Source organism: Muscardinus avellanarius (genome assembly GCF_963383645.1).
Source record: "Muscardinus avellanarius genome assembly, chromosome: 1".
Classification (NCBI taxonomy): domain Eukaryota; kingdom Metazoa; phylum Chordata; class Mammalia; order Rodentia; family Gliridae; genus Muscardinus; species Muscardinus avellanarius.
In genome coordinates, this window is record NC_137786.1 from 42,885,858 (window position 1) to 42,907,719 (window position 21,862).

General features: G+C 36.9%; 1 protein-coding gene across 1 annotated transcript in view; it reads left to right on the plus strand.

Moving 5' to 3' along the window:
- Window positions 1-21,862, plus strand: part of ITGA1 (integrin subunit alpha 1) — a gene marked incomplete at both ends in the record, with an annotated part of 160,564 nt that overhangs the window by 104,472 nt on the left and 34,230 nt on the right. The window contains 6 exons of the mRNA XM_080705344.1: window positions 462-627; window positions 3,943-4,016; window positions 4,945-5,089; window positions 14,839-14,981; window positions 18,330-18,473; window positions 19,858-20,115. Of these exons, the coding sequence (XP_080561470.1) occupies window positions 462-627; window positions 3,943-4,016; window positions 4,945-5,089; window positions 14,839-14,981; window positions 18,330-18,473; window positions 19,858-20,115 (930 nt within the window). The remainder of the gene's footprint in view (window positions 1-461; window positions 628-3,942; window positions 4,017-4,944; window positions 5,090-14,838; window positions 14,982-18,329; window positions 18,474-19,857; window positions 20,116-21,862) is intronic.

Consider the following 21,862-nt stretch of genomic DNA (forward strand, 5'->3'; position numbering starts at 1 on the left):
ATAACTACCTACCTACGCTACAGTGTCTCTTGGAAATATTTTTAAGAAGAGTTGTCCATTCATGATCAAGCAACTTACTTGATGATTGCTTTTGCAGGCTGATGGTGATGTCTTGAGCTGGAATAGTATCAGAGACTTTCAGAAACTATAACATTACTTTTAAGCTGTCAAGTTTCCAAGATGCAGCTGTTAATAACCAGGGACACAAGAATGCAAGATAAGACATTTTCATACATATACAAGATGGTCCTTTATATTTTTCTACACCAATTGCAGTGTTTAAGAGCCAATATTAGGGAAACCATGTATTCTGAAAATTACTCTTTCACAAATGTAGAAGTACATAAAAATTGCATTATGCTAACATTTGCTTTGTGTTCTTGTTTACTGACAATATGCTTAAGATCCTTATTTAACACGTAGAAGTAAAAATATGTTCTTGCTGTTTTTGTTATGTCTAGATTCTTGGCAGCTATAACCGAGGAAATTTAAGCACTGAAAAATTTGTGGAGGAAATAAAATCAATTGCAAGCGAACCCACTGAAAAGCATTTCTTCAATGTCTCTGATGAATTGGCCCTAGTCACTATTGTTAAAGCTCTGGGCGAAAGAATATTTGCGCTGGAAGGTATGACTGTTTCTCTTAATCCTGTATATTCTCTCCTCTACAATTCAAATTCAGTGAAATGGGTTTTGCTAATTATTCCTAGCACATCACTACTAGATGTTTACTGTGCACAGTAGCCAGCATGGAACAATTCCCTTTTAAGTAAATCTGTCATGGGTCTGGCTATTTCACTTAGAACGATGTCTGCTAGTATCAGTCTTTGTAAAGATAGAGCAATCCTGTTGTGAGAAACTATAAAGACAATGATCAGTGTAGACCCGCCAAACCAAAAATGCTCTTATGAGCTTTATTCCTTTTCTGTGACACAGGTTTATAATATGGAGCCCTCATCTCACCTCTTGTTCTTTTTCATTTTTTTTCTTGCTCTGTTTCAGATAGTTCTGATGTAATTACTTCTTTTTTTTCTGTATTTTGCTTCTTGCCCATTTTAAAGGTCTTCATGGACCTCTTCTTCAAGTCCAGTGGTGGTAGAACTTTGACTCCCTGAATTTGTCTGAATTGTGTTATGTCTTTGTAGATTTTCATTGATTTTTCAATGATGACTGGTTGTTGATATTAAGTCATGATGCTCTCTTACATAGGGGGATGTCAAGTACAAATTGCTTTGGAAATAGATATTTCCTCACAAAACTGGCAAAGCCTCATTCTTCATGCTCCCTGATGACCTAGAGTCTCAGAGAACATGGTTCCCCACTAGAAGGAGGAACCACCAGAAAAGTCTTTTGCTGCACCTGCTTCCAACTGTTTTTGTGAAGACATGCCAAAGGCTCTTATTGCTTCATCATAAAAATGTAAAATCACCCTCCCAGTTTCCCAGACAGGACCTAATGACGGCAAACAAAAGATAAAATGGGAATGAGTTGTGCCTAAATTTTTTTTTTTTAAAAAAGGTGGATCATTCTGATTTAGCACCAAGGATCTAGGAAAAACAGATAATAGTACATGCACAAAAAATAAATAAATAATGGCTTTCAAACTTTTTTGAGTGACCTATAATTATGAATAAATATATTGTTTTGTAACCCAGTGCACACATATTTATGCATAGAAAAATAAAAACATATTTCACAAAATAATTCTTATTATATGCCATGTAGTATAATAGCTCCTGGTCTCTTCTATTTTGCTTTATTCACTTTTGATGAAAAAAAAATGCTGGCTATATTTTTCCTGTTGATTTCATGTTTGAGTCACAGTACTTAGAAAGTTTGGTTTACAAATGATGGGAATTGACAGCCCAGCCAGACTGAATTTCTTTGCCCTGACTCCTTTTCCCCTGTGCCTTTGGAAACAGAACACTAGAATTATTTATCTGTCTGAAATTGCAGCTCCTTCTCAAAAGCTCAGCGGTTCTGTTCTGTGTACAAGTCATTTTTACATGGCTTTAATCTTTTAACATCCATCATGCTATCATTTACCAATAGGCCAGGTTAGGAGCTTGTCTGGCTTTAAGGAAAATATATAATGACTTCCATGTTATTCTGAACTCTTAATTTTTAATAACATGGACCAAAAAAATCTATAAGGATAATTTAAAAGAAAATTTATCAGTCACATTAGATTGTTGAATATAATACAGCATATCATTTCCAAATATTCTCCTAAGTCACCAAGTAAATATAACCTAAGACTGGCAGCAATGAAGCCCAGGTCAGCTGGGGTGGACAGAGGCTCAGTTTGGGCAAGATGACATCTTAAGATTGTCTCTAACCTAACCACAGCAGAGGTTTTGAAGTAAAATGCCCAAACACTTCAAGAAGTGCTTTTTAAAAACAAATTTATTTTATAAGAAACTCCACAGATTGAAAATGACTCCCATGTCTTTTTTGCTACAGTTATTAAAGCTGATCAAACCCAGTGTTTTGACTAGGTTCTTTCTCTTTTTTTTTTCATAATGAGATCATAAAGGTCTTTTCCCCTTGTTATTTGGGAAATGTCCATTTCCTGTCAACATTTATATTTAGCTGGTAAATAGCTGCAATTATGAAGGTGAGGCTTGCTGGGACAGCGCCACCTAGTGGGGCAGGCATGCCAAGGACTCACTAAGTAAGCTCAGGAACTTTTCTTAAGATTTTCTTTTCCTACCAAGCATCAAGAGAAATGCCGGAATTCCTAAACAGATGCTATTTAGGGGTTCAAGTGGTTAGCTCCACACCATTAATGGTGCAGTGAGGGGTTGAAATTAGCAGGCAGAGTGTCATGGAGCTTCTTTCTCTCTGTTCTCAACTGAAACCAGAGCAACAGCAGGGCAGGTGCTAAAAACCTATCTGTGTCTGTTGATATCTTCTTACTAATGGTCTTGCAAAGATGAATGAGATAGCACGTTAAGGCAGTGAGCGTTTTTAAAACTATGTTTAAGCTGAAGTTAAAGTCATCTCAAGGGCAATTTGTACAAGAGATTAAAATGATGTATTTGAATTTTTGATAGATTGTCCCATTTAATCTAGTCCTATATTTGCTGACAATTTTATGCCAGTAAAGAAGTAGTAAATATGTTTAATTTCACATATTTTATTATTCTCATGCCTCAGTGGAAGGGCAGGCTGACTTTAGAAATTATGTGCTATTTTTAAACTTATCTTCCAGGCCAAATGAATCAGTAACTCCCCGCTGGAAGCAAGTAAATCAACATTCTCTCGGTTCCCTCAGGATATTGTGGCTTTGGGTTGTGAATATTTTGAGAATAATGTGAGAGAAATGGACATTGATAGAATGCTCTAGATTATCTCAGCATTTCAGTAAAGAGCTTCAAAATGGGAGTAGGCCCTTAAAATATATGCCAGCAGCTTGGGGTCCTGGGAAAAAGTCCTGCCCCGATTATGTGATACTCATAGCGAGCAATGACAGCAAGCACAAACAGAACCCTTAAACCCTTTGTTAAACAAGAGAAATCTGAGAGATCTGTGGACTGCAATATGGGATGATTGATAGAGCTGAAAATCTCTTTAAATATGTGAATGAAATTTTTTTCATCCCTCTAAGATATCAAGTAAGTTTAGCCTTGGCAAGATTCTCAGATCATGAAGATGGCACAGTAATTCAGCTTTCACCATGTGAAGCCAAAGCACCATAGGGCCCACAGCCAGCTGCAGTCCTACAGCAGGATGGGGCAGCTACTGAGAAAGAATTTGAGCCATGTCACCAACCTTCTCTGTCTTCTACTCAGTACTACCTAGGAATCTGAGGTTGAGAAATATATAATTGAACGTGCCCTGGTTGGTGAGACCTGGACTCTTCTGGGTCTCCATGGACTGTAAGTCAACAGGCATTAAAGGTGCTGTGAGTAGTTTATGGTGGTCTTTTCCTATGTTTTAGCTACAGCTGACCAGTCAGCAGCTTCATTTGAAATGGAAATGTCTCAGACTGGCTTCAGTGCTCATTATTCACAGGTATGTTGATCACTTGGTAGGAAATGAATTTTTTTTGGGGGGGGTAAAATTTTCTTCTCCGAAACCAACACCCAGACATGGGTATTAAAAGTACAACTTGCAGTTCATGGTGTGAGCAGTCATACATACCATGATGTTTCCTAATCCAAATAGAAAAATGCCATTTGACAAGCTTCTTATTAGAAAAATATAATATCACACAACTCACTACATTTTACTAATAATTGTGAATTAGTATAAGTGTTGCTGTATGTAATTACATATCTGGTTAGATGAAATACTTAGTATATAGGCTAACTGTATGGAATGTGTCATTTTTTCAATGTCAAGGTAATCAAGAGTCTTAATAGAATTGCTTAAAATTTTAAGACAGGATTTGGGGTACCCAAATAAGGCAGAAAGTCAAGATTAGAAAATACATCATTTTTGAGGATGCTGAGACAGGATGATCGCAGTTTGCGGAGAGCCTCAGCTACTTAGTGAGGCCCTTTGCAATTCAGTGAGACCTGTTTCAAACTAGAGAATAAAAAACAGGGCTGGGGGTGTAACTCAGAGGTAGAATGCTGCTGGGTTTCATCCTGAGTACTACAAAAAAACAAAAGAAGAAGAAAATACATCATTTTTAGTTGGTGGATGAAAAGGCATCATGGTTACAAAGAATATTGACATTTTGGTGTATGATTGTACTGTGTAAGTATGGACCAGATACTGTGCTCTAGTTTCTTCTTCTGTAATATGAGGATTGTGGTAATAGCATCTCAACCACAAGGCTACTGTGAGGATTATATGAATTAATCTGTATAGCACTTTTATATGAGTTATATCTGTATAGCACTTTGAATGGTACCTATCACATTGTTAGTAACATATATGTGTTTGCTCTTCTTATTTGTACTAAATATTACCTCTTTTTCTATTTGTGCATAAGGACTGGGTCATGCTGGGGGCAGTAGGAGCCTATGACTGGAATGGAACTGTTGTCATGCAGAAGGCTAATCAAATCCTAATCCCTCAGAACACAACCTTCAAAGTTAAGGCTACCAAAAAGAATGAACCTCTGGCATCTTATTTAGGTAAAATTTGAATGTAATTGATAGAAGGCTTATGTTTAAATTTTTATATTTAGCATCATTTACTTATATTTTCTTTATAGATTTAAACAATATAGTGAGATCACTTTGAAGAGCTAGATATTTTAAAAACCTATGAAAGGTTTCAGACCACTAGGCAAACTTAAATGAGTCAAAGAACCTAAAGGTCATTCTTTCTCAGTAAGCCTTTCTAGTTCAGATAAATAATTACTCTATGTGTGCTTCATGAAATCTCCCTGGCCTGCCTGGTCCTTTCTTTAAATTCAGGAGCTGAGGATCTAGTGGACAGAAAATGAGGGTAGAAAAAGAAACCTTGACTTTACCAATATCCTAAAGATGAGACATCAATCTCAATCTTTCTTCTCTCTCTCTCTCCCTCTCTCTCTCCCTCTCCCTCCCTCTCCCTCTCCCTCTCCCTCTCCCTCTCCCTCTCCCTCTCCCTCCTTCTTTCTTTCTCTCTCTCTCTCTCCCCACCGTGGAGGGGGTGTAACCGAGGATTGAACTCAAGAGACATTCTACCTTTGAGTAACACACCCATACCTTTTTGTTTTTTATTATTGAGACTTGTTCTAATTGCATTGACAAGAGTCTCACTAAATTGCTGAGGCTGGCCTTACACCTGTGAGCCTTCTGTCTCAGCCTCCCAAATACTTGGATTACAAGCATGTGCCACCACACCCAGCTTGGATTTCCATAATCTCTTAAATAACCTTTCTTATTAGTTTATTTCTGATGTCCTAATTTTGGAAAAGAGAATTTTAGTCAGGTATAGTGGTGCATACCTATAATCTCAGCTATTTAGGAGACTGAGGCAGAAGGATCGCAAGTTTGAAGTGAGCCTGGGAAACGTGGGAGAAAGAAAGATTTACATTGCTGTGTAATGAATCATCTTTAAAAGCACTACTAGTAATCAAGCAAACATTGAATTTAAAGCCAGTGAAATCCCATTCAGGTCGTGTCATCCTGTTTTCTAAAGACTTTCTAGAAAAGGGAGAATAAACTAAGCAACTGCTGTCAGTATCCTCTGTACCAGGTATTCAGAAAGTGTGCCTGGCTGGGAGATGCCTGAGGGATGCTAGGGGCTCCACTAGCTGGAAAGCTAAGAGGGCTTAGAATGGAAAGGGCCTTCAAGGTTTCGTGTCCCAACTTTCACTCAACAATATCTTTTGAGCTCCTCTTTCCCCCCTTGAGCATTGTTCTCTTCTGGGGATGCACTGTCAAAGAAAACAGATACCTGAGCCCTGAAGTGTTTGCATTTCAGCATGTTAGCATTCCCCTGTGGGATCGTTCTGTCCCGAAGCAAATCTTGTTCTCCCTACAAGCCAGTTTTTAAATTTTATTTTATTAGGAAACAAGTACTTTTGTATACCTCCTCTTCAAAGACACTTATTAAAGCTTAAGAGGCAGTAGGACTTAAGAAGAATAAAAGGCCATAGGTTTTGAATGACTAAAAATATAATGGTAAATCAAGAGGCAGTGCAACAGCTGAAACCTCTAAGGCATGTTGAACATCATTTATGAAAGTCTAGTCTCTCATGGAAGTCCTGTTACATTCTGCCATGGTGAGACAAAAGCAAGAATATTCCATTGTTTTAATCATCACACATCCCACATTCAAAATTACAAACCAGGATGTGACATTACAAGATTATTCAGAGAATACAGGTCTGGAGACAGTATCTTGATACAAGTTTCTCTATCTCGAAGAACCTGGAGGTGAGAAAGCAAATTACACATTGCATGCCCTTGAACTATTTGGAAGATAATGATGTAAAATAGAGTGACTGGGCTTAAAACTCGCACCAAATGTTAGCATTAAGAGAGATCTTAGAGAGCATATAGTCGAACATCTAATTTCCAAGAAGAAACTGAAGACTCGAGCAGTTATGTCACAGCTATGTATGGCATGTTTGAAGCTACAATTTAGATCTCAATTATTAATCAACAATCATTTCCCCATACCAAAATGCTTCATTCTGGGTTGATCAGAAAAGCACCCACAAATACTGAGTACCTGCAATGAGTCACACTTTGAATTACAAATTGAGAATAGCAAATAAAGAAAGCCAAATAAAGTCTGCAGTTTTTAGATGAACAAAGCAATTGTTCTCAGTATCCTCTGTGCAGTGACATAGGACATCACATACAGAGTGCAGCAGCTTAGATATTTTCTAGAAAGTTTTTCATTTCTAAGATTCTATGAGACACTTTTATGTGGAATACCATGGAATCAGGAAACAGTTTAACTGGAGACTTCTTCCTATCCTAGATAGAATAATTATAGACTATTTACCCTCATATATAATGAATGGCATCAATTATTATAACTCTTTAAGAAAGGCATTTAACAATGTGTTTACAGAAACAAAAAAAATTGTCCACACACAGAACATTAAACCTGAAATTTCACTTCTGAGGATCTAAGTTAAGAAACTAATCCAGTATTTAAGAATGCAAAGTTAATACTCATTTTCATTATGCTGATATGTGTGATACTGGATAAATGGCATTACTCTTCATGTTCAGAAATATTGAGATAGTGAAGTAAATGGCAAATGCTCTTACTAGAACATCATACACCCACCAGAATAAACATGATAAATATGCTAATTGTCATAGTACTAAATACTTGAAGCAATTATGTGACTGGCTATACAATTACTGTTAGCTCCAAGTCATAGGGACTTGTGTTTTTTCTGACTCAGCCCTTGTGGGTCTAGGCAAATTACCTTGCAAAGCCTTAATTTGTTTTTTTTTCTAAAATTGAGATATTACACTGCCTGTATATTTTGAATTGTTACAAAGATTATGTTAAATAATGCATATGGTGCTTAGTATTTTTTCTGACATATACCCAGGACTAAGTAGGTGTTACATACGATGTTATTATAATATAGTTTTATGTAATAAATATTTATTTCACTAGAATGGTGATTAGTAGAATACAAATCCACAAAGTTTTCTAGGTCCTAATCTCTGGCCACATGAATATGTTCTCTTACATAGCAAAATAAACTTTACAGGTGTGATTAATTTAAAGATCTTGAGATAGGAAGATTATTTGGGGGACATCTGACATGTAATCAAGTGTCCTTAAAAATCAGCCAGCCTCTTGGGAGACTGAGACAGGAGGATATCAGGTCATGGCCAGCCTCAGCTAGTGAAGCCCTCTGCAATTTACTGAGACCTTGTTTCAAAATAAAGAACAAAAAATAGGGCCGAGGGCATAGCTTGGAGGTAGCATGCTCCTGGTTTCAATCTTCAGTTCCACAAAAACAGTCAACAACAACAACAAAAAAGTCAGCCAACCTCACCTGGATTTGGCCAGAGGGAGACAGAAGTATGGAGAAAATGTACAAAGAGATGCAGCATGGCTGGCAACAACCTGTAATGTGCGTGGTATCCAGAAGATCACAAGACACAGAAGTAAATTCTTGACACAGAAGTAAATTCTTTTCTGTAACCTCCAGAAGAAAACAGCCTTTCCTGCTTGGGATTTTAACCCAGGGAGTGTTGTGCAAGACTTCTAACTCAAGGAATTATAAGATAATGCAGGTGTTGTAAGCCACCAAGTGTGCAATAATTTGTTACAGAAGTAATAGAAAAGGAAGGCAGGCATATTATATACAATAATAACAGTAGCTAACAATGCCACTACTACTAAGTATTGAATACTTAGAAAATTAAACACATTGTATGAAATTAACCAATATGTGTGACATATTCACTACTCTTAGGAAGTTCATATAATTTAATTATTAATTTAACATTGCAGTATTTTTTATATTCTGAGTTATTATTATGTAACTATAGTTCTTAAAAACAAGCAAATTCTTGGAAACCTAAATCTGTCATTCTCAAAAAAGTTTCAGTTTTTAATTAATTAAAGCACTTAGGAAATTTAATATTTAAAAAATATTAGAAGTTAGAAACATTAAAATGAACTTCATTACTGATCCCAAAGTACTTATAATATATGACTCCTCTTGTCAATTATACATCAGTAAGCCTGGAAAAATGCAAGGAAATATATATATATATATATATATATATATATATATATATACACACACACACACACACACACACACACACACACACATATAATCTTTCTGTCCAGTAAAGGAAATTTTCGCATATGTTGTCTATAGTATGCTGGGATGAAGTTAGCGCATAAAACATTTCACCAACAAAAAAGTCTAATATATGTAAGATTTCTTTTAAAATAGGAAAGTACCCAGAAAAATGTGAGAGTAATAACTTGTGTTGTTATTGTTGATTTCCAAATATTATCCAAAGTGAGACTTTCAAAATGTTTCCTTGTGGAGATTATAAATTAAGAATAAATTGAGCCAGGCATGATGGTACACGCTTATAATCCCAGAATTTGGGAGGATGAGACAGGAGGATCACAGTTCGCAGACAGCCTCAGCTACTTAGTGAGGCCCTTTACAACTCAGTGAAACCCTATTTCAAAAAAAATAAAAAGAGATGGAATGCCTCAGGGTTCATCCCCAGTACCCCGCAAAAAAAGAAGGAGGAGGAGGAGGAGGAGGAGGGGAGGAGGAGGAGGAGAAGGAGGAGGAAGAGGAGGGGAGGAGGAGGAGGAGAAGGAGGAGGAGGAGGAGATTAGGCTGGGAGTGGTACTGCATGCCTGTAATCCCAGTACTGTACTCCCAGAGAAAGGAGGACAGAAGATTTGAGGACAGCCTCAGCAATGTAGCAAGACTTTTAGGAATCTAGTGAGACTCTGTTTCAAAACAGAAAAAAAGAAAAGAAAGGGATAAGAGGAAGAGGAGGAGGAAGAAGAGGAAAAGGAGGAGGAGGAAGAGAATGAGGAGGAAGGGGAGAAGAGAGAAGAGAAGAGAAGGGAGAGAGAAAGACTGAATGTGTTACTCTAAAGTCTGTGTGGATTGCAAATTGTGAGACGGTGGGAAATTGTATGAATGAAGCAAAATAGGACGTAGATACTGTACTAATCAATAATGATCAAAACCACGTGGTAATGGAATCTGTGGAATGTCTCAGCATATAAGTCATGCACCCATATTGTGTGTGTGTGTGTGTGTGTGTGTGTGTGTGTGTGTGTGTGTGTGTGTTATACTGGGGATTAATCCCAGGGCTTCACATATGCTAGGCAATTGTTCTTTAGTGAGCTATATCTCCAGCCCACTTCCCTTCTTAAATTTTTAATTTTGAGACAGTCTTACTAAGTTGCCCAGGCTGGCCTTGAGCTTACAATCCTTCCACTTCATTCCTCTGAGTAGCTATGGTTACAGGTGTGCACCACTGCACCCTGTGAGGCATCCATCTTTCTAAAACTCAGTGTACCAACTCAGGATGCTCTTAGCAAGTGGGTTTAGTGGTGAGAAAAGATGAGGTTGTGTTCCCTGCCTCCTCCACCCACAATTTGCTAGTTTCAAATCATGCCAGACAGATTCCAAAGGAAAAAGAAAGAAGTATGGCAAAGACATGAAGTCGAGACAGATCCTGCCTGTTTCCCATTACCTCACCAGCTTCTCACATGTCTTCCAAAGAGTGAGTTATGAAAGCTGACAGCACTTTTTCTCCATAAATACACACACACACACAGGGTTATGCCAGCCATTTGTTTCTCTTCCATCTTTTGCTTTATTTTTCAGGAAGTGATATTAAGATAGAATGTTTATGATTACTTGACTATCATTAAAATAAGGCTTTCCTTGGCTCTCTCTTTTTTTGTGGTAGAGGGGAGTTGAACTTACAGGTATTCTACCACCAAGCTATACCCCCAGTTTTATTTTATTTATTTATTTTTTATGGTACTGGGGATGGAACCGAGGGGTATTCTACCTCCAAGCTACCCCTCCAGCACTATTTTTATCCTTTATTTTGAAACAGGGTCCCACTGAGTTGCAAAGGGCCTCACTAAGTAGTAGCTGAGGCTAGCAGCAAACCATGATCCTCCTCTCTTAGCCTCCCAAATGCTGGGATTAAAAATGTGAGCCACCACACCCAGCTTCATTCTTTATTTTGAAACAGGGTCTTACTAAGTTGCAGAGGGCCTCACTAAGTAGCTGATGCTGGCCACTAACCTGGAATCCTTCTCTCACAGCCTCCCAAGTAGTGGGATTAAAAGTGTGTGCCACCACACTAGGGTTGTCTCCCTCCCTCCCTCCCTCCCTTCCTTCCTTCCTTCCTTCCTTTCTTTATTGTCTTTAAACAATCAGGCCCTGATGAGAAACTAGTGTGACTGGTAGCAACTGTTCCTTTGATATATTAGCTAACAGTTTTAGTTATCAAGTGCAAGTTACTTAAGTTAATTAACTAAATAATCATACTACTCCAAGCCTTAAGCAAACTTTTTAACTTAATTTTTAAAAGGTTACTTGTCAATTTGCATTCCCAGCTCTGGAAATTACAAAAATAATTATAAAAATTACAAAAATAATTACAAAAATAAAAGCCAACTTGTATTAACACCCCTACTTATCCTCATTAGTTTCTTTGTATTTCTTAGTAGAATGTCATGAATCAATATAGCCTTTGTTTTGCACATTCTTCTTTCCATTTTATGTATGCATAAACATGACCCTAAAATTTTACTTTGAGAGTAATATTGTGTTCTGTAACAAAAAAAATATGTTCTGTTTGAAAAGTAATATTTTACATTCTATTATATATAATAATAAGGATGATCTCAAAAAGGTAAAGAAATGAAAATGTGAGGAAAATATTCATAAATTCGAGGACATCTGAGGAATTTTGTTCTATTAGCACTTGTAAGAATATACACAGTTTTGTACAAAAACTTCTGTTCCTCTTAAAAACTTGGAAGAAAGTGGAACTATAACCTTATAGTAAAAGACTTGCTAAAATGAATTGACAATATGATCTCATTCTCAGTTAGAAATGTTCTTCTTTGGCAATTTGAAAAATAATCTGTTTTCTGTTCCACTGATGGACAGCTCTAGGTATTAGAACATTTCTTCTTCCTGGAAGATCAAGGTCTACATGTAGCAATTTTTACACATCAATCTAGCTCTGTTCTTCTAGGACACAAAGAATAAATCTAATTACCCACTCAAAAAATAACAATAATCTGACTTTTCAAGCTTTTCTTGTAATCAGCCTGCGGTGATCTCTGAAAATTGTTTGCAATAATTTGACCCAGGAAACTCCATAATATTATGAAAATAAAGGTGCTAGAATCTTTAAGATGACTTTAAGAACACTCATGAAATTTCCCAGGCCACCAAATATATGCATATCTGAAAAGCCACCAAGTATCCCAAAAGTGACTTTACAGTTGGAACATGTGTTATGATTATTTACCATCACTATGATGGTGAAGTTTATAGGTATGCACAGGCCTTGGTAAAAAGGATGGATGCTGTAATTTTGCTTTATGAGCTTAAAAATACAGAGGGTAATGCCGAACCTGAGGGTTTATGTGTAGATGATCTGGTCACTGAACACATCCCAGGGAACAAAGCAAAGCACCCCAAATGCCCTGGCTGTACTCACAGAGCTCATGGTTGGATTCACCCATATGTGAGCTCCTCCTCATCACATTGAAATGATCCATATGGAAAATGAACAATTGTTCTTAAACTGGAAGAGGAAATTGCACAGAAGAAAAAGAAAAACTTTATGAATGCTCGAGGGAAAAAAATCAACATAATATGTATGCCAATAAGCTAAAAGCAGAGGTAATTCAAATTTTTAAAAAGCAGCCAGGCATAGTGGCACATGCTTGTAATCCCTGTGCTTGAGAGGCTGAGACAGGAGGATCACACAGCCTCAGCTACTTAATGAGGCGCTCAGCAACTTAGTGAGACTCTGTTTTCAAATAAAGTATAAAATAGGTCTGGTAGTATAGCCTGGAGGTAGAAAAGCCCCTGGGTTCCACCTCCAGTACCACAATAAATAAATAAATAAAAAGCAGGAAAACTCAACTAAAGAGAATGGTTAGGAATGGTGGCACATCCCTTAATCCCAATACCTTTTGAGGCGGAGGCAGGAGAATCACAAGTTTGACGCCAGCCTTGGAAACATATGAAAACCTGTGTCAAGATAAAAAAAAAAAATAGTATTTTAAAGAGCTTAGAGGATCTAAGCTTGGCAGTGCATGCTTGTAATTCCAGTACTTTGGAGACTGAGACAGAAGATTGCAGGTTCATGACCAACCTTAGCAATTTAGCCAGGCCTTCAGAAACATAGTGAGACTCTGTTTCAAAATATAAACTAAGATTTATCTAGGAGTATAGTTCAGAGGTAGAATGCTCCTGGGTTCAATTCTTAGTGAAACACACACACACACACACACACACACACACACACACACACACGGGCTTGGGCTGTAGTAGGTGATAGAGAGCATCCTAGGTTCAATCCCCAAAGCCCTCCTCCCACAGAAAAGAATAATCAAATATATGAAAAATTGTTCAAGCTCAGTATTAATCAAACAACTATGAATTAAAATCACACAATTCACTGTTGTTAGACAATATTTAACATCTATTAAAACATCCACAAATGTAAATAATAGTAAGGATATACAATGCCTGGGAAAGTTTAATGAACTGTGACTCTCATACAACTGTTCGTAGTCTAAATTAGGACAAATGTTCTAGAAATAATATTTAAGATGTTATAAAAACGTTAAAGACTTGTTCTACCAATCTATCCTTTGAAATTCACTATCAAAAATGCAGAAGAAAGAAGATAAATAAGTACTCAAACATGTCTTTGGAAGCCTTAATAAAATGCCAAAAAATTTTTTTAAAAAGGCCTAAATTCTAGTAAGCCAACAGGGAATAATTAAGTAGAACAATCAGTACCTTAGCATGCAAAATTCACAGAAATAATCTTCAACTACTTAAAATTATAATTTAAAACATAGCAATACAGAAAATATTTACGTTTTCTATAATCCCACCTATGTAAAATTATTACTGTATCAGATATGTGCATCCATATGAAATACAATTAATTTATTCCAAAATGGTGAATTAGGACTTGCAAGGAGATTTCTGTGTCTTGTTTGTTTGTTTGTTTGTTTGTTTTTCTATCACACAATTAAATCATTTGTATCTTTAAACAATAATACACTAAGTTTGGGAACAAAATACTTTTTCAGAACAAAGCAGTGAATATGATAGAGCACATGAAAATCTTCTAATCAAAACCAATTTTTACCTTCATTTAAAAAATATATATTTTCAGCCAGGCATGGTGGCACATGATTGTAGTCCCAGTACTTGAGAGGCTGAGATAGGAGGATCACAGATTCACAGGCAGCTATGTAATGAAGCCCTTTTAGTGCTGCTTAGTGAAACCCTGTTTCAAAATAAAGAATAAAAATATAAGGCTGAGGGTATAGCTTGGGGGTAGAATGCCCCTGAGTTCAATCTCCAGTACCACAAAAAAATTTTAAATATAATTAAAAAAAAAATCCTTCCTAGCACAGTGTATGCCTATAATCCCAGCACTTGGGAGACTGAGACAGGAGGATCTCAGGTTCAAGGCCAGTACATGGTAACTTACTGAAATCCTGTTTCAAAATAAAAATAAAATACAGCTAGGAGTGTAGCTCAGAGGTAGAGGTTGTCCAGTTACAGAGAGAGGTGGGTGGGGGGCGAGGGAACCAGCCATATGAAAATAATTATTTTCTTAACCATATAAAATGATTCAAAATATATGCAGACTTTTAGAGGCCAGGTATAAATCCAGACTTTCTCTTTGGTTAGGTTACACCGTAAACTCTGCCACTGTTCCTGGAGACGTGCTTTATGTGGCTGGACAGCCTCGGTACAATCACACAGGCCAGGTCATCATCTACAGGATGGAAGATGGAGACATCAATATTCTCCAGACACTCAGTGGAGAACAGGTAAACTTGAGATTGTTTAAATCTGTTCAAATCGGGCATGCTGGTGACATGTTCTTGCAATCCCAGCATTTGGGAGGCTGAGATAGGAGAATCTCGGTTTGCAGACAGCCTCAGCTACCTAGTGAGGCCCTTTGCAACTCAGTGAGACCCTGTTTCAAAATATAGAATAGAAAACAGTGCTGGGGGTGCAGCTTGGAGGTAGAATGCCCCTGGGTTTCATCTCCAGTAACACACACACACACACACACACACACACACACACACACACACACACACAGTAATCTGCCCACACTTCATGTAACTCCTTATTGTTCTAAATTTTAAAATTAATTACATATTCAATATTCACTGTCAACAGTGAATGACAAGAGTCATTGCAATCTGGGAAGTCCAAAAGGTGCCATCTCCAAAAGTACTTAGAGACCACTCTGGTTCCACATGACCCAGGTGTAGCATTATAACTGGAAATGGTTTTCACCACCATCAATGTTGCTTATCAATACAGCTGGAAGCCTAGCCTCAGCAGATCCCCAGGGCAAGCAGAGAATACTCCAGAAGTCAGTTCCTCACATACCAGGCAAAAGGGTTTTATTAACTGTCACAGTACTCAGAAAATGCATAAATAATTAAAACAAGGCTATTGCTGTGGCTCAAGAGTGAGGTAAGAATAACCTAAAATGATATATCAATGATAAGGAAAGTGAAAAAGTTAGAGGCACACTAGACATAAATAAAGAAGAACTGGAAAAGAGCAAAATGAGAGATTTTAGATAGCATCTTCAGTCTAGTATCACTCTCTTAATTGTTCACAACTTAAGTATAAAATTTTGTGGGCAACGGCAAGTAGAATATCATGAATAATTTCAGTTGCCAGGGAAAAGGTAGCTGCAAATATAAAAAAAAATAGCTCTATTAGAGTGTCAGCAACACAAGGAGCTGCAAAAACAAACACACGACACAACAAAAATTGTGTTGGTGTTTTAGACATGTTTCTTGTAATAGTAAGCACAGACTAGAATGCTTACAAGGATTGTGTAAGTAAATGAGTAAACTCTGGGCACAAGGCACAAGGAGGTAAAAGAACTGTGGTTTTGGGCAGCTCGTGAGCTCCCACTCAGCTCCAGACAATCATTGCCATGTAGGAATGAAAGCCAGATATTGCCAGCGCTCACAATATTCTAGAGCTGATATACAAATTCAGCAAAATAGCCGGATACAAAATCAACTTATAAAAATCAGCAGCTTTTCTACACACCAACCATCAGTCCACTGAAAATGAAATGCCAAACACAATTCCACTCATGATAGCCTCAAAATAAACAAATAAATAAGTATAATACTTAGGAATAAATATAACCAATGGAGTAAAAGACTTCTACAATCCTATGTTCTTGGATAGGCAAAGTAAATATTATCAAAATGACCATACAACCAAAACCAATCTAAAGATTCAATGCAATCTATATTAAAATACCAGTGTCATTCTTCATTGAGCTATTAAAATGGTCCTAAAATTCATAGGAAAGAACAAAAGGCCCAGAATAAACAAAATAATCCTGAGCGATAGGAACCATGCTGGTGGCATCAAAATATCTTATGTTTTTACTGATAAATGTATGAAAAAATGCTCAACATCATTAGCAGTCAGAGAGATGCAAATCAAAACTACTCTGAGATTTCACCCAACTCCAACTAGAATGGCAATCATTCAAAACACAAACAACAATAAATACTGGCGAGGATGTAGAGAAGTGGGAACTAAAACATAATACCTTATTTTAATTATACTACAGAGCTGTAGTAACAAAAATACCTCATGGTTTTGATACAAAAATAGACACACACCAACAAATTCTCATACTATAGTCAATTGATTTTTAACAAAGAAGCAAAAAAAAACCCACCCATATTCTGGAAAAAAGACAGCCTTTTCAACAAATGGTGTTGAGAAAACTGGATAGCCATATTAAAAGAATGAAAATAGACCCCTGTCTCTCATCCTGCAAGGAATTCAACTTTAAAATCCCTTTAAGTCCTTCAGAAGTCTGTGAGAATAGTTCCTTCAAAAGTCATTCAAATTTCCCTTAAAAAAATCTCCCATTGTCTAGAGTCTAGCAAGATCTAAAAATGTGGAACTTAAAAATAAACAAATAAAAATGAAAACGTAAAACCAGAGCATTGCAAAGGAAGACAATGTAGATGTGCAGTGTGCCATCATGAAAGTGTTTGAGGAGCGCCATTTGTGTAGGGTAAAACAATGGAAAGAAAACTACAGGCCTGATCTCTAGGGCAAGCCAAAGTCTAAGGGATAGGAGAAGCAAAAGGGGCCCCTAAAGATGAAAAGAACAGTCTATGATGTAGTAGTAAAATCAAGAGAGCAAAAATAAAAACATGGAGGCCAGTACAGGAAATGTCAATAAAAAATTAAGAGTATCAGGTATTAAACACAGATAAATATTTGGAAAGGTGAAAAGTAATTTCAACAGTTATATAATGAACTAAGTTCCTTGCTTTTCCCTAAAACTGTGAGATCTCTATCTTTAAGGAAAACATATGTTGCTGCCAGGGGATGGCTTCCCGCAAGCTTTTCATAGTTTTCTTGCTCTCCTAATTGCTGGTACAAGACTTAGTCATTGTTAAAGAGATGCTCATCTAAGACCATGAGGTAAAAAATGCAGCGGCATTTCAGGACCAGTCAGTCCCTTTTACTGTTCTTATATGTACAGTATTTTCATATTACTAAATCTAAACATACACAAAAGTATTCAGAATACCTTTTCCTCTTTATCTCATTTTATTTCCTTAAAAACATCACTGCAGTAATACTGACCTGATTTGGGGGAAAGAAAGAGCAATTATGGGATAAAATCTAAAAAGCATTATTTCTGTTATTTCTCAAGCCATGAAATCTGTAACAACTCTTCATCTTCAAGGATGAGATTGACTAATACTCTTCAGCCTAAAGAATACTCCACCAAGCCAGGCGTGGTGGTGCACGCTTGAAACCCTAGCATTCGGGAGGCTGAGACAGGAGGACTGTGGTTCACAGACAGTCTCAGCTACTTAGTGAGGCCCCTTGCAATTCAGTGAGACCCTGTTTCAAAATAAAGAATAAAACATACAGCTGGGGGCATAGCTCGGAGGTAGAGTGCCCCTGGGCTCTATCTCCAGTAGCCCCCACCCCAAAAAGAATACTCTTCTACCATGGTTTTCTGTATTTCATTTCCTTTGCCAACCAAATTTTAAATCCCCTTCTAGACTTCCAGTACTAATAGAAATGCAAATCTTTTAGCTTTCTTGAGAATTGCTGATGTTTATGGGGTTACCTTGTTTCGTCTTACACCCTAGATCGGTTCCTATTTTGGTAGTGTTTTAACAACGGTTGACATTGACAAAGATTCTCATACAGACATTCTTCTCGTCGGGGCCCCCATGTACATGGGAACGGAGAAAGAGGAACAAGGAAAAGTGTACGTGTACACTCTGAATCAGGTAATGGTGTCTGAGTTTGGTATTAAGCCCAAGAAAATCTCTTCCTTCCCTTCAGTTTTTAATACTGCAGTTATAATTTTTTACTCACTGGGAAAATAATAAAATATATTTTTAGGGCCCATCCATCTCACCAGCACTTCAATTTTGAAAGAAACATTTAGAATTATTCTTTATGTACTTTTGTTGGTGCTTTATTGTCTCACATCATAATGTAGTTTAGAATGACAGAATTCTAATAAAGTATTTCCAGCCCTTAAATATCTTCTGCTTTAAAATGTGAAATGTGGGATTTTTGGGGGGCCATAATATGTGAAATGTGGGATTTTTTATTTTTACCAGAATATATATGATAAAGAAGACAAATGTAAATCTCACTGAACTGCTAGGTAAACCTACCCATAAACCACTCAGTCTCCCTGGCCTGGCAGTGGGTGCCTAGCAGTTAAAGTGGATTGGGGGATGGAGGAAAAATAAGTTTCAAGTCAAGGACCCACACACTTCTCAGGAACCACTGTGGTCCTTGGAATACTTCAGTGCCTGGAGGGAGATGTGTTTTTTTCCATTCCTGACATTAAACATCATTTGTTAGGTGAAATAATTCTTTATTTCTTCACTAGATGAATATTTTTTCTATTTATAGAAAGTCCAGTGTTTATCTGTTTGGGTTTTTAAAATTTTTTAGATTTTTTCTCATGTTACTTTAAATAATAAATTGTGTATCTTTTTTCTTACCTTTTCTTTTTGGCTTTCTCCTTTCATTTTTTTCCCTCGAAAAATGTATTCTTGTTCATCTTTGCTAGTGTTTTCTGTCCTCACTGGGGTTTCCTCACTTCTACTCCTAGCCCCAGACTTTAGTGAAAGTTTGCTCACTCCCTCCCCTTTTGGCAGTACTATTGCTTGAACCCAGGACCTCACACACACTAGGCAAAAGCTCTACCACTGAACTGCATCCAGCTAGAAAAAAATTTTCTTCCCTTTGTCTTTTAGGGCAGAAGAGAGAGGAGGGTTTGGGGAAGAGAAGAGAGAGAAACACTTATCAGAGCAGGACAATATTGAATAAGAAAGAGAGATTGGCACAAATCCAGGGCTTACAAATTCAGTTCTTTGCCTTTAAAAAAAATCTGCTGTTGATTATATATTTAATTGCACTAAAATAATTCTATTAGCATTTTCAGCATGTCTTTCTGATATTTCTACACTGTTCCTTGGAAGTTCTAACTTTGCTTTCAGATAAGCACACTTTATTTTAGAAAAAAAATATATAAATCGTACTGATGATGAACAAATGGTTTTTAATGGTGTTGATTTAGCATGCACTTTAGAAAATTTTCTTTGCTGTAGTAGTGATAGAAATCCCACAGTATCCTGTTTATCTTTCTTCCAGACAAGGTTTGAATATCAAATGAGCCTGGAACCGATTAAGCAGACTTGCTGTTCATCTCTAAAGCACAATTTATGTACAAAAGAAAACAAAAATGAGCCATGTGGGGCTCGTTTTGGAACAGCTATTGCTGCTGTAAAAGACCTCAATCTTGACGGGTTTAATGACGTCGTGATCGGCGCTCCCCTGGAAGGCGATCATGCGGGAGCCGTGTACATTTATCACGGTAGTGGCAAGACGATAAGGAAACAGTTTGCACAAGTGAGAAGTTAAACCTACAGCCTCCTCTCCTTCACTGCTAAGTGGTTGTTACAAGTCTCGATGAGTTGTTTAATTTCTTTCTTCTGACTCTGTGGGGAAACTAGATTTAACTTTTCTTTATAGAAAAATCACTTTGTGTTTTATACTTTTATCTAGTTTCTTTTCTGTTGTTATTTGCCTTCTCTCCAGGATTTGATCAAAATGGTAAAAAGCAAAGCAGAAGCAAAGAACACTTTTTCAAAAACAATGCCATTAAACATTTGAAATGTATTTTATCCTAAAGAGAGATTTTATCCTAAAGAGAGATCTTTCTCAGTGAGAGAACAGTAATTTTATGCTTTAACCAGTAAAGGAAATGAAATTCTTATTTTTATATTTAGTCCCATGCTGTTAAAAACAAAATTTCATTAAATTTATATTTATGAATTAAATTGGGATATTTTCACCAAATGAATTGGGGTTTCTAAAGGTTCTTAATTTTCTCACACACAATCCTTCTTGGAAAATTTTGAATAGTTAAGCTTACCCCCAGGAAATTTCTGTTGTTCCTGTTTTAAATTTGTGTCATTTAACAGCTCTAATGTGTAAATTTAAAATTTTTATACATGAAAAAACATTCATTTACAGAAAGGCTTAATGTAGCAGATTATTGGCAAAATGCTTTTCCAAAAAAAATAGGTGATGATGCACCTACTTATTTCCATGGGAATCAGAGGTGCTGCTGGTGTACAGGATGATCCAAAGGAGTCAATCCTTCAGGACCAATGGGGCAAACATCTCCTGCCTTGCTGAAAAAAACACGGGAACATTTCACAATGAAACACACAAGTTTGCACATGAATAAATGCTCCCATGTGCCTTATTTGGCTTCTTTTATTTTATTTAGGTTTAAAACAGAAAGATGAGAAGACCCCAGGTTTAGGGAGGGTCCTGCCTCCTTGCCACCCACCGGGTTCTATTAAAATAGCCTCACTTGTGTCAGTGCTAAGTCAAGAAGTAAAAGTATAGATCATGTCATGAATGGTAATGTGCTCAGGTCAGCATTCAGGCATGTCATATTCACTCATACCTTCCTCCATTGTAGATACATGTGAGCGGACTTGAGTCAATTTTGACCTCAACATTTTTATTTTTCCTTTATTATTATTATTTTATATATAAATATTGGAGATAAAAGCCAGAGTCATTCTATCTCTAAGCTACAACACAACTCTTTTTTAAAAAAATATTTTGAAATAGAAACCCCCTAAGATTTTTTTTTTTTTTGTATGTCTGGTGCTAGGGATGAAACTCAGGGGCCTTCTACCTCTGGGCTATACCCCCCAGACCTATTTTTTATTTTATTTGGAAACAGGATCTCACTAAGTTGCTGAGAGCCTCACTAAGCTGCTAAGGCTGGTTCAAACCTGTAGTCTCAGCCTCCCAAGTACTAGGATTACAGACGTGTACTGCCACGCCAGTTGTGACCCTAACTTTTAGGACAACTTTTGAAACAGTAAAAAAGATTGCATATTGGAAAATGTATTTGGTGGAACGTGTTATTTATACCCAGCCACAAAGTGCATTGAACTCCAAGTTGACCTCCAGAGCAATTTTCTGTTTCCCTGTTTGTTTATATGATGTTTTCAAGGTTTCCAGGAGCTTTAAATATCAATATGTAATAGAATTGAAAAGGACCTAGAAAGTGGAGCCAGTTACTTACGATGTTTCCCTTGAGCCTTAGACAAGATGACATTACATAACCCTT